Source organism: Crassostrea angulata, chromosome 2, assembly GCF_025612915.1.
Source record: "Crassostrea angulata isolate pt1a10 chromosome 2, ASM2561291v2, whole genome shotgun sequence".
In the NCBI taxonomy this organism is placed as follows: Eukaryota; Metazoa; Mollusca; class Bivalvia; order Ostreida; family Ostreidae; genus Magallana; species Magallana angulata.
Window position 1 is genome coordinate 5,748,633 of NC_069112.1, and position 13,425 is coordinate 5,762,057.

A 13,425-nucleotide genomic window follows, 5' to 3' on the forward strand; every position below is an offset into this window, starting at 1 on the left:
ATTGTGTGTGACAGTATATGTGTTAAAGTGTCTGATAGTGTGTGACGGTATATGTGTCAAAGTGTGTGATTGTGTGTGACAGTATATGTGTTAAAGTGTGTTTTTGTGTGTGACGGTATGTGTGTTAAAGTGTGTGATTGTGTGAGACGGTATATGTGTTAAAGTGTGTGACAGTGAGTAATGGTATATGTGTTAGAGTGTGTGATTGTGTGTGACGGTATATGTGTTAAAGTGTGTAATAGTGTGTATCAGTATTTGTGTTAAAGTGTGTGATTGTGTTTGACAGTATATATGTTAGAGTGTGTGATTGTGTGTGACAGTATATGTGTTAAAGTGTGTGCTTGTGTGAGACGGTATATGTGTTAAAGTGTGTGACAGTGAGTAATGGTATATGTGTTAGAGTGTGTGATTGTGTGTGAGAGTGTGTGTTAAAGTTCGTTATTGCGTGTGACAGTATATGTGTAAAAGTTTGAGATTGTGTGAGACAGTATAAGTGTTAAAGTGTGTGATTGTGTGTGACAGTATATGTGTTAAAAAGTGTGATTGTGTGTGACAGTATATGTGTTAAAGTGTGTGATTGTGTGTGACGGTATATGTGTTAAAGTGTGTGATTGTGTGCGAGAGAGAGAGAGTGTGTGTGTGTGTGTGTGTGTGTAATGGTATATGTGTTAAAGTGTGTGATTGTGTGTGAGACAGTGTGTGTTAAAGTTCGTGATTGTGTGTGACAGTATATGTGTCAAAGTGTGTGATTGTGAGCAATGGTATATAAGTTAAAGTATGTGATTGTGTGTGACAGTATATGTGTTAAAGTGTCTGATAGTTTGTGACGGTATATGTGTTAAAGTGTGTGATTGGGTGTGACAGTATATGTGTTAAAGTGTGTTATTGTGTGTGACGGTATGTGTGTTAAAGTGTGTGATTGTGTGTGACAGTATATGTGTTAAAGTGTCTGATAGTGTGTGACGGTATATGTGTTAAAGTGTGTGTGTCACAGATTTTCGAGCGGAATTAACTAAAATTTATATTTACTCTAAGACAAAGACTAAGACAATATTCTTACATTGTTTTTACATATTTAATATAGTTTGAATTGATACACATTGAAAGTAATTGTCCTAGTATGGGAACTGGTAAGGTCCTCCACTGTTGTCTATTGCCACTTGGTCTTGACAAGAATGGACTGGTGAGGTCCTCCAATAGACAATGTTCTCTACTGGCCACTTGGTCTACACAAGACGTCACCAATACTCGGCCACCATCGATGAAAGTGGTTTACACAAAAGATGGAACAAGGAACCTGCGCCAACATAGTACACAAACACATTAAGTACATGACAAAAGCAACTGTGGCTTTACACCAATACGCACCGTACTTTACTTACAGGCTATACGGTCATGAATGACATACTTAGCATAGACGCTTATTACACACAAAATACTGATACACAGTCTTACAGAAGACTTACTATAAAGCATGTTAGCTTTTACACTCACAAAATACTAACTCAATTACTTAAATGCAGTGTTGCATAATACTACTCATGACTACAAAAGGAGTATGACCATAATAGTTCGCCATACTTATAATAGATTCAAACACGTGTATCTAAACATAGACATTTAAATTCAAACGTAACAAATAAGCATAAAAACGATTGAAATACCATGACTGGGTGTTTTAGAACAGTCATGAACGAAATGACGATAAAATTGACAATTAATAAACCTCACCTCAGAAAAAGCCAGTACCAGGTTCACTTCAGAGTTAGCACACAGCTATTTCAATTAACAAAATACATAGTGACTGGATGGTATGCACGAGAGAAGTTTAAGTGCGTCCTTCCCTCTGGACTGCCGCGTCCAAACTGATACTGCACGGACTGGTGGGTTTGAAGCCCGGTGAACTGAGGTTCAATATGGGTATTTACAAATACATATGACTAAAACACTAAGGGGCTCACCACGGGATATGTGGTAAAGTTAAAATACGAAACTAAATATATACAATGATGAATTTTAATGTGACATTTACCTCCCTTTTTAGAGAAGTACGAAGTACTGGAAAACCCATTAAAATTTAAAATACTGAAAGTAAACATATTTACATCAAACGACTTAGGTAGTCTGCACCCACATTGTCTTTACCTTTAATTGCATGTATAGCAAACCTGTAAGGTTGCAAACTAAGCGTCCAGCGCATAAGTCTAGGGTTAGTGACCTTAGCCTTATTTAAGTACACAAGTGGGCTATGATCTGTCTCTAAAATGAACGCATGTCCATACAAATACTTCTGGAATTTCTGAATTGCCCATACAACTGCCAAGCACTCTTTCTCAACAGTTGCATACTTGCACTCACTCTCTCTTAGCTTTCTACTAGCATAAGCAATTGGGAGTTTCTGACCCATTTCTTCTTGTAAAAGAACTGCACCTAGACCTCTGTCTGAAGCGTCCGTCTGTAGAATGAAAGTCTCCTTGATATCAGAAAGTTTCAATATGGGACACTTAGTAAGTGAAGCTTTTAACGTCTGAAATGCTAAATTGTGAGCATCTTCCCATTTCAACTTAGTGGGTAAACCTTTTTTGGTCAAGTCAGTCAATGGTGACGCGATTTGAGCAAAATTGGGCACAAATTTCCGGTAAAACCCCACTAAACCAAGGAATGACCTTAACTGTTTTTTCGTAACAGGGATAGGGGCATTACATATAGCTTCAACCTTGTCAAAGTCTGGCTTCAACTCCTCATTACCCACTACATGTCCGAGACAGTCAATATTTGAATAGGCCAGTGAACATTTACCTGGTTTTGCTGTCAGACCTGCTGTCCGCAATCGCTGAAAAAGCTCATCTAATACAACAAAATGATGATCTAGCGACTTTGTGTACACCAAAATGTCATCTATGAAATTGTCTACATTCTCCATTCCATGCAAGACTTTGCGCATTAATCTTGAAAATGTGGCCGGAGCCGTAACTAACCCAAAGGGCATGACCCTGAATTGAAACAAACCCTTACCTGTTCTAAAGGCTGTTTTTGGTTTTGAATCATCTGTTAACTTAACCTGCCAGTACCCTTTTGATAGATCAATTTTTGAAAAGAATTTATGTCCTGCAAGTTTGGAAAACATTTCATCAGCATCTGGCATTGGCTCTGAATCAAATATGGTCTGATTATTTAACAGGCGAAAATCTATACAGAACCTGTTTGTTCCATCTTTCTTGGGCACGATAACAACTGGTGAACAATACGGGGAGTCAGAAGATTCAATAATGTTCATCTTCAACATGTCACTCACCTCTTTGTTTACTGTTTCCTCCATTGAATATGGTATCTGACGATTTTTGACATGAATCGGTTTAGCACTTGTCGTTCTAATTTCATGTTCAAGTACACTTGTGATACCAGGACTGTCTTGAAAAACATCATCAAACTTAAAAAGCAACTTCATCAATCTGTCCTTGCTCTCTAATGACAATGATGGGTTAATGTTTACTGTGCTTACACTAACCTGTGATTGAGGATACTCATCTAACTGTCCATCTTGGTCCTCATCATCTACGCAATCAACTACTGCTGCGTTCACTAAACCAAGAACACCTGCATCTTCCGTCACTGAAGCAACATCTGAAATTGGTCTCTCAATGTACTTTTTTAAAAGATTTATATGAAAGGTTTTTGTCTTACCTTGCATATCTAACTGATAATCAACTCTGTTGACTTTCTTTGTAACCACAAAAGGTCCTTTCCACTGAAGCAATAATTTGTTATTGTCAGTCGGTAAAAGAACAAGAGCTTTATCTCCTACCTTTAGACTTCTAGTTCTAGTTTTCCTGTCATAGTGTTTCTTGTATCTGGTAGACGACTTTTCTAGACTCTCTTTCGCAAGTTCAGCCATAGACTGGAGTCTGTCTTTGAGATCTAACACATATTGGTAGGTTGTCTTGACGTTTGGATCTGGTATGTCGTTTGTCCACAACTCCTTCAATATGGAAATAGGTCCACGAACTGATCTACCATATACCAACTCAAAGGGTGAGAATCCAAGACTCTCCTGTGGCACTTCTCGGTAGGCAAACAGCACAGCACTTAGGTACTTGTCCCAATCTTTTGGTTTCTCGAAACAGAGTCGCTTCAACATCTGCTTTAAGGTCCCGTTGAATCGTTCCACCAACCCATTACAGCTAGGATGATACGGGGTTGTTGTCCGCTGACTAAGAGAAATAAGACGACTTACCTCTGACATTAATGCGGAAGTAAACTGAGCTCCCATATCTGTCAACATTTCACGAGGTATACCAATTCTCGAGAACATTTCAAATAGAGCCTCTGCAATTCTCTCTGTTTCGATGCTGGGAAGTGCTATGGCTTCAGGATAGCGAGTAGCATAATCCACTAAAGTGAGAATATAGCGATTACCTTTGTCTGTGATTGGAGAAAGAGGGCCCACCAGGTCAACAGCAACTCTCTGGAACGGTTCGTCTATGAGTGGCATTCGTTCAAGAGGTACTTTCTTAATCTTACCTTTGTGAACTGTGCGCTGACAAATGTCACAAGACTGGCAAAATCTTCGCACATCACTCTGGATTCCTGGCCACCAGAATTCTGACGTTACTCTCGCTAAAGTACGCTGTGTTCCTAAATGACCTGCTAGCAATGAATCATGTGCAAGTTTCATTACCTGGTTTCGGAATTTATCGGGAACAACTAACTGAGAATAACTCTTTTCCCTATCTCCCACATGAGTACTATACTGTCTAAACATAAGGTCATTTTTCTTAAACCAACTCACTTTACCATTTTTCTTAACCTGAGAGAGATTGTTCTCTACATTTTCAGGTACCTTTTTCAAAGAATGATCATGCTCCTGCGCATCCCTAATTGTCATCGGATTGATATCTTCAGTAATCATGTCTGGAACCCTAAGTTGAGGATATGGTTTACTCTTGTCACGTTTCTGTTGCCTAGTCTCAACAGCATTTACCTGCCAATCTGGATCTGGTTGATCTGCTGGTTTGGCATCTGGAACGTTACCAACTATCAAGTCGTACACAGGATTCTCCATACACCATACCTCATACTGACCTTTCAGAAATGGCGTATCGATGGACACTTTGGCAATCGGGACAGATACCTTAGAACCATCTGCTAAAATACAAGTCTGTTTCTTACCAACTATAAGGTTTTCCTCCTGTATCTTGCTCATTTTAACAACAATACCACTACACCCAGTATCTCTTAGTACCGTCACAGGGACATTGTTAACATACCCTGCAGATAAAGGCATGTTAAAAGACGAGTTCTTCTGACAAGATGATGACATTGTCATTGGAGAAGAAGATACTCTGGAATCTACAATAGAATCAGTAGGCATTGTGCTAACAAAACAAACCTTTTGCTCTGAAGATCCAAAGTCTTGCACTGCATTAGAAACGTTATTAAACGATGTTCTAGACTTACATTCTGGTGCAATGTGTCCGTATCTATGACATTTGTAACACTTACGCTCTGTCTTTGGAATGAACCTTTTCTTATCATTAGGTACATGCTTGTTCTCACCTACATCTGTTTTCTTCACCTGATCAACTTTTTTTGCTGAAGGCATCTTACCCTTACCCGTAGCTTGGAGTGCATTCAGGTCACGAGCATCTTTATACTGATCAGCCAAGTTTGCCATTCTTGTCAAATTCTCGGGTAATCTTTCCTTTAAAAATAGTTTCAAATCTTGACTACACACATGTAAAAATTGATCGCGTAACATAAGATCATACAAGTCTTCAAATGATTTGGAAACCTTTGCCATTTCAATCCACCTATCAAAATAACTACTCAACCGAACAGCGAACTGGGAAAATGTTTCACTAGGATCTGGCCTACATGATCGAAATTTCTTTTTAAAACCGTCATCTGTCAATTCAAAGCGTCTGAGTAATGCTGTCTTTAAGGTATTGTAGTCAAAGGCATCAGTTTTGGGCATCAACGCATAAACATCTAAAGCTTTCCCCTTTAATAAAGCACTAAGATTTATAGCCCAATCCGATCTATCCCAACGCTGAGCTTCAGCGTACCTTTCAAATCTTAAAAGATAACTATCCATCTCATCGTGAGAATCGTCAAAGAAAGGGAGTTTGGGAATCTTAGCGGACACATGACTATCGTAAGATTTTGACTCACTTGCAATATAAGAGTGTTGCTCTAATTTCATTTTCTCAATGTCAATCTTCACTTTCTCTCTCTCTAGCTCAAAATTATATTTCTCTCTCTCAGCGTCCGCTTGAGCATGCATCTTAATCTTTTCCAACTCTCTCTGAGCTTGTCTCTCATCTCTTCTAATAGCTTGCTGTTCTTTAATAAAATCTGCCAGAGCAGTATCCTTAAGACCTAAACCCTCACCAAATGCTTTTAACTCATTCAAATCATCCATGTTTGACATGAAACTATAGGTACAAGAATAAATTAACTTGAACCTCACTTCACATGTGACTAACTCAAAACCACCAGTAGCTATGATACACAATACATCGCGAAAACAAATACATCCAGTTTTACGAAACACAAAATAGCTTACTACTCTGTAGTTACCAGAAGGTTCCGACTTACTGAGACAGGTCCAACTCTGGTTAGCATTTTTCCAAGGTCCCAAACAACCAGTACACGGCTGATTTTGTACAACACAGAACACACACAAAAGGACAATGGTACACACAAACTGAAACAACATAAAGAACAATGAACATGAATAACATGGAACAAAACAAAACGGTAAACAAACAAATTGAACACTGCGTAGTTTTGTTTTTTTTCAGAAAAACTTTACAATTTTTTTTTTTTATAATACAAAGATTTTGGGGAATGGATCCCACTTCTGACACCAATTTGTCACAGATTTTCGAGCGGAATTAACTAAAATTTATATTTACTCTAAGACAAAGACTAAGACAATATTTTTACATTGTTTTTACATATTTAATATAGTTTGAATTGATACACATTGAAAGTAATTGTCCTAGTATGGGAACTGGTAAGGTCCTCCACTGTTGTCTATTGCCACTTGGTCTTGACAAGAATGGGCTGGTGAGGTCCTCCAATAGACAATGTTCTCTACTGGCCACTTGGTCTACACAAGACGTCACCAATACTCGGCCACCATCGATGAAAGTGGTTTACACAAAAGATGGAACAAGGAACCTGCGCCAACATAGTACACAAACACATTAAGTACATGACAAAAGCAACTGTGGCTTTACACCAATACGCACCGTACTTTACTTACAGGCTATACGGTCATGAATGACACACTTAGCATAGACGCTTATTACACACAAAATACTGATACACAGTCTTACAGAAGACTTACTATAAAGCATGTTAGCTTTTACACTCACAAAATACTAACTCAATTACTTAAATGCAGTGTTGCATAATACTACTCATGACTACAAAAGGAGTATGACCATAATAGTTCGCCATACTTATAATAGATTCAAACACGTGTATCTAAACATAGACATTTAAATTCAAACGTAACAAATAAGCATAAAAACGATTGAAATACCATGACTGGGTGTTTTAGAACAGTCATGAACGAAATGACGATAAAATTGACAATTAATAAACCTCACCTCAGAAAAAGCCAGTACCAGGTTCACTTCAGAGTTAGCACACAGCTATTTCAATTAACAAAATACATAGTGACTGGATGGTATGCACGAGAGAAGTTTAAGTGCGTCCTTCCCTCTGGACTGCCGCGTCCAAACTGATACTGCACGGACTGGTGGGTTTGAAGCCCGGTGAACTGAGGTTCAATATGGGTATTTACAAATACATATGACTAAAACACTAAGGGGCTCACCACGGGATATGTGGTAAAGTTAAAATACGAAACTAAATATATACAATGATGAATTTTAATGTGACAGTGTGATTGTGTGTGACAGAATATGTGTTAAAGTGTGTTATTGTGTGTGACGGTATGTGTGTTAAAGTGTGTGATTGTGTGTGACAGTATATGTGTTAAAGTGTGTTATTGTGTGTGACGGTATGTGTGTTAAAGTGTGTGATTGTGTGTGACGGTATATGTGTTAAAGTGTGTTATTGTGTGTGACGGTATGTGTGTTTAAGTGTGTGATTGTGTGTGACAGTATATGTGTTAGAGTGTGTGATTGTGTGTGACGGTATATGTGTTAAAGTGTGTGATAGTGTGTAACAGTATATGTGTTAAAGTGTGTGATTGTGTGTGAAAGTATATATGTTAGAGTGTGTGATTGTGTGTGACGGTATATGTGTTAAAGTCTCTGATAGTGTGTGATGGTATATGTGTTAAAGTGTGTGACTGTGAGCAATGGAATATGAGTTAAAGTGTGTGATTATGCGTGGCAGTATATGTGTTAAAGTGTGTGATTGTGTGTGACAGTATATATGTTAGAGTGTGTGATTATGTATGACGGTATATGTGTTTGTGTGACGGTATATGTGTTAAAGTGTGTGATTGTGTGTGACAGTATGTATGTTAAAGTGTGTGATTGTGTGTGACAGTATATATGTTAGTGTGTGTGATTGTGTGTGACAGTATATGTGTTAAAGTGTGTGCTTGTGTGAGACGGTATATGTGTTAAAGTGTGTGACAGTGAGTAATGGTATATGTGTTAGAGTGTGTGATTGTGTGTGAGAGTGTGTGTTAAAGTTCGTTATTGCGTGTGACAGTATATGTGTAAAAGTGTGTGATTGTGTGAGACAGTATAAGTGTTAAAGTGTTTGATTGTGTGTGACAGTATATGTGTTAAAAAGTGTGATTGTGTGTGACAGTATATGTGTTAAAGTGTGTGATTGTGTGTGACAGTATATATGTTAAAGTGTGTGATTGTGTGTGACAGTAGATGTGTTAAAGTGTGTGATTGTGTGTGACGGTATATGTGTTAAAGTGTCTGATTGTGTGTGACAGTATATGTGTGTGATTGTGTGTGACGGTATATGTGTTAAAGTGTGTGATAGTGTGTGACAGTATATGTGTTAGAGTGTGTGATCGTGTGTGACAGTATATGTGTTAAAGTGTGTGATAGTGTGTGACGGTATATGTGTACAAGTGTGTGACTGTGAGCAATGGTATATGAGTTAAAGTGTGTGATTGTGTTTGGCAGTATATGTGTTAAAGTGTGTGATTATGTGTGACAGTATATGTGTTAAAATGTGTGATTGTGTGTGACAGTATATGTGTTAAAATGTGTGATAGTGTGTGAAAGTATATGTGTTTAAGAGTGTGATTGTGTGTGACAGTATATATGTTAAAGTGTGTGATTGTGTGTGACAGTATATGTGTTTAAGAGTGTGATTCTGTGTGACAGTATATGTGTTAAAGTGTGTAATTGTTTGAGACAGTATATGTGTTAAAGTGTGTGACTGTGTGTAATGGTATATGTGTGAAAGTGTGTGATTGTGTGTGAGAGTGTGTGTTAAAGTTCGTTATTGTGTGTTACAGCATATGTGTTAAAGTGTGTGATTGTGTGAGACAGTATATGTGTTAAAGTGTGTGATTGTTTGAGACAGTATATGTGTTAAAGTGTGTGATTGTGTGTGACAGTATATGTGTTAAAGTGTGTGATTGTGTAAGAGAGAGAGAGAGAGAGAGAGAGAGAGAGAGAGAGAGAGAGAGAGAGAGAGTGTGTGTGTGTGTGTGTGTGTGTGTGTGTGTGTGTGTGTGTGTGTGTGTGTGTGTGTGTGTGTGTGTGTGTGTGTGTGTGTGTGTGTGTGTGTGTGTGTGTGTGTGTGTGTGTGTGTGTGTGTGTGTGTGTGTGTGTGTGTGTGTGTGTGTGTGTGTGTGTGTGTGTGTGTGTGTGTGTGTGTGTGTGTGTGTGTGTGTGTGTGTGTGTGTGTGTGTGTGTGTGACAGTATATGTGTTAAAGTGTGTTATTGTGTGTGACAGTATATGTGTTAAAATGTTTGATTTTTTGTGACGGTATATGTGTCAAAGTGTGTGAGTGTGAGTAATGGTATATGTGTTAAAGTGTGTGATTGTGTGAGACAGTATATGTGTTAAAATGCCTGATTGCTTGTAGAGGTAATTGTGTTAAACTTTGTGTTTGCAAATAATGGTATACATGTATGTGTTAAAATGTGATTATGTGAAACAGTATGTGTAAAAGTGTGTTATTACGAGTAATGGTATATGTGTTAAAATGTGTGATTGCATGTAACGGTATATGTGTTAAAGTGCGTGATTGCGTGTAGCGGTATGTGTGTCAAAGTGTGTGATTGTATGTAGTGGTGTATGCATTAAAGTGTGTGATTGTATGTAGTGGTGTATGCATTAAAGTGTGTGATTGTATGTAGTGGTGTATGCATTAAAGTGTGTGATTGTATGTAGTGGTGTATGCATTAAAGTGTGTGATTGTATGTAGTGGTGTATGCATTAAAGTGTGTGATTGTATGTAGTGGTGTATGCATTAAAGTGTTTGATTGCGTGTAACAATAGATGAGATGCAAGTGGGTGATTGCGCGTAACAGTATTAATATATTCGTAAAAGCACCTGATTGCGTATAACAGTGTATGCATTAAAGTGGGTGATTGCCTGTGACGGTAAAAACGTAACAGTTCCTCATTCCGTGTAACATTATATGTGTTAATGAGCATGACTGCGAGGTGACATTATTCGGGTAAAGTAAATACAACTGCAGTAACCGTTCATCTATCAAAGTGTGTGATTGCCGGAAGAAGATACATGTATTAAGGTTTGTACCGGTATTTTTTTAAGTGAGATTTATATAACAGAATTTATCGCATGATCATGTTACAACTATCGACCAACCAAAAAGCTTAGGACAGATATGATATCAACATATCAGTTTTTATAATAATACTCAGAATTAAACCTATCAGTTATAATGAAATTCTTGAAACAACTTTGAGTACTTGGATGTAAAATTCATTTTTTTCATCTTTTACATGCACAAAACCCGTTGCATGCATTAGAATATCTCCATTTTGTAATTTATTGTTGACTAGTCTCTATTAACATCTAACTATAGTGAATCCAAAAGGAGATTGGTTTGTCAGATTTGGTTCGTCCCAATACATAATTGTCTAGTTATTGTATATAAAGTTACAGCATCATATTTTACGTGTTTGTACCAAATACAACAGTAGTGTCTTTCTAAGAAAAAAGCCAAAACTAAAAAGAAATATCACATTTATTGAGTTCTATCTACAGATTGCTACAATTCACCAAACATCATTTGTATATAAGTAGTATGTATTTCATGATAAGCGTAAATACAAAGAAAAAAAATCAGTAAACTTAAACTTGGTCACAATATTCCTCCAAAACTATTTACATAAACATGAATTTTCCATCTACCTGATCAATATAACATTTTTTATGAGGGAGAAATGTGCTTCCGACGCCACTGTACTCAATAAACTCTCCTACAAAAAAATGTCAGGGATCAACAGCATAAAATACATATATCTCTAGAAAACATTAGTAGAAGGGGGATAACTTTCTTTCATTTCAAATTGAAGAATACAAATTGGAGTTATCCTTCCTTTGTATGTGTTGTTTAATCAATTTCTTGTGTGCAAAAAAATTCATCACACATTCGTTACATTTCTATGGGATATCTCTGTCCCAGCACCAAAGTACAGCAGAGATTTATAAGAGATCTCAGGAGCCTATTACGTAAAACACACATATAGTACAAATGTAAAATGGCAACTTAATAAACTAATACTAAATAGAATTAATAAGAAGGATGACTAACACATTAATGTTAAATCCATGTACACAGAAATGGAATCCATTGATAATGCGTTATCTATGTTGAGTTTACATTCAGAAAAACGGAGTCCATTGATGGCGCATTATTTCCATTGGAATTATGGGTAATCCAGACAGGTCTTCTATTGTCTACCCCTGAACTGGCCTGAAGGCATTTTAAAAGCAGCTTGTCTGCAAGAAACAAAAATAATTAGTTTATAACTGTGTTAAAGGAAAGAAAAAGTGAGCAAGCTCAAATACCCCACGTTCTCCCATTACTTGACAATGCTACACATCATAAAAGAAAGAACAAGATATCTGTGAGCCAATGCTCACTAGTGATACCCCCGCTCTGATGTGAATATGCAAAATAAGCAAAGTCGACATTTAACAGAAAGCTGGCATCCGATTGGTACAGAAATATATCCCACAATATGGCATGCCTAAACAAATAGTGTGTTAAAATTTCAAGCATCTGAAATAAATAGCTGCTGAGAAATCTTTGAGGAAAATTTGTTTAAAAAATTTAGCTAAAATAAACAAAGTACTCATTTAACAAGAAGTTGACGTCCGATTGGTACAAGAAATATATCCCACGATATGGCATGCCTATACAAATACTGTGTAACAATTTCAATCATCTGCAATAAACAGTTGCTGAGAATTCTTTGACAAAAATTTGTTTGAAAATTTTTGCTAAAAATAAACAAAGTCGTCATTTAACAGGAAGTTGACGTCTGATTGGTACAAAAATATATCCCTCGATATGGCATGCATATACAAATACTGTGTAAAAATTTCGAGCATCTGCGATAAATAGTTGATGAGAAATCTTTGACAAAAAATTGTTTGAAAATTTTGGTTAAAAATAAGCAAAGTCGTCATTTAACAGGAAGTTGACGTCCGTTGGTACAAAAATATATCCCACGATATGACATGCCCTAACAAACACTGTGTAAAAATTTCAAGCATCTGCGATAAATAGTTGCTGAGATAAATGGGACAGAAATTTTTGTTACGGACGGACAGACAGACAGACAGACACAAAAGGGTAAAACAGTATACCCCCTCTCCATCGGAGCGGGGGTATAAAAAGTGAGCAAGCTCAAATACCCACGTTCTCCCATTACTTGACAATGCTACACATCATGAATGGCAGAGTATGCATTAAATACAAAAAAAACCCAAAAAAAAACCAAGAGGCCCATGGGCCACATCACTCACCTAAGGAACAACAGGTATGATAAAATCAGCCTAATGGTGTCAGGATACAAACTAGCTGGACAATGTAGAACAATGTATAATACATTTAGATCCTGTATAAATATAAATCCATTTTCCACCTTATTGGATATTGTAATGTTTAATATCATTAGTCCATTTTCTAAGAGGATGATATTATAGTCATATCACATGTATTTAATATATTATAAAACTGTGAATCCCCAGTAAGGCCAAATAATAGTCCAGAATAGTCAGAGGCCAAAGTCCAAACAATTTGAAAGACTCAGCCCTATGTTAAAATGCTTGCATAAAAGCAAAAAAATAAATATATCTATTTATTTATTTATCTATATCTTATAACATTTCAGCTTTTGTGAACAATTAAAATGTTTTCCTTGTAAATTGAATCACCAATGTAGCCCCACCCTACTCCTTAGATTTGAACAAATTTGAA

At 36.9% G+C, this 13,425-nt stretch overlaps 1 protein-coding gene and 1 pseudogene across 4 annotated transcripts; both read right to left on the minus strand.

The window, feature by feature from the left end:
- Positions 1–13,425, minus strand: part of LOC128170701 (uncharacterized) — a 723,116-nt pseudogene that overhangs the window by 623,459 nt on the left and 86,232 nt on the right.
- On the minus strand, positions 1,063–7,757 carry LOC128170699 (uncharacterized). 4 transcript variants are annotated; one of them, XM_052836463.1, is made up of 4 exons: positions 7,620–7,757; positions 6,986–7,114; positions 1,732–6,706; positions 1,063–1,297 (listed from the first exon to the last, which is right to left on the minus strand). In XM_052836463.1, exon 3 carries the CDS (start codon positions 6,428–6,430, stop codon positions 2,102–2,104), a length of 4,329 nt encoding a protein of 1,442 aa, XP_052692423.1. In that variant the 5' UTR covers positions 6,431–6,706; positions 6,986–7,114; positions 7,620–7,757; the 3' UTR covers positions 1,063–1,297; positions 1,732–2,101. The 4 variants fall into 4 exon arrangements, with proteins under 4 accessions (XP_052692423.1, XP_052692422.1, XP_052692421.1 ...); XM_052836462.1 differs by having other exon boundaries at positions 6,988–7,185; XM_052836461.1 differs by lacking the exons at positions 6,986–7,114; positions 7,620–7,757 and having other exon boundaries at positions 1,063–1,226; positions 1,732–6,951.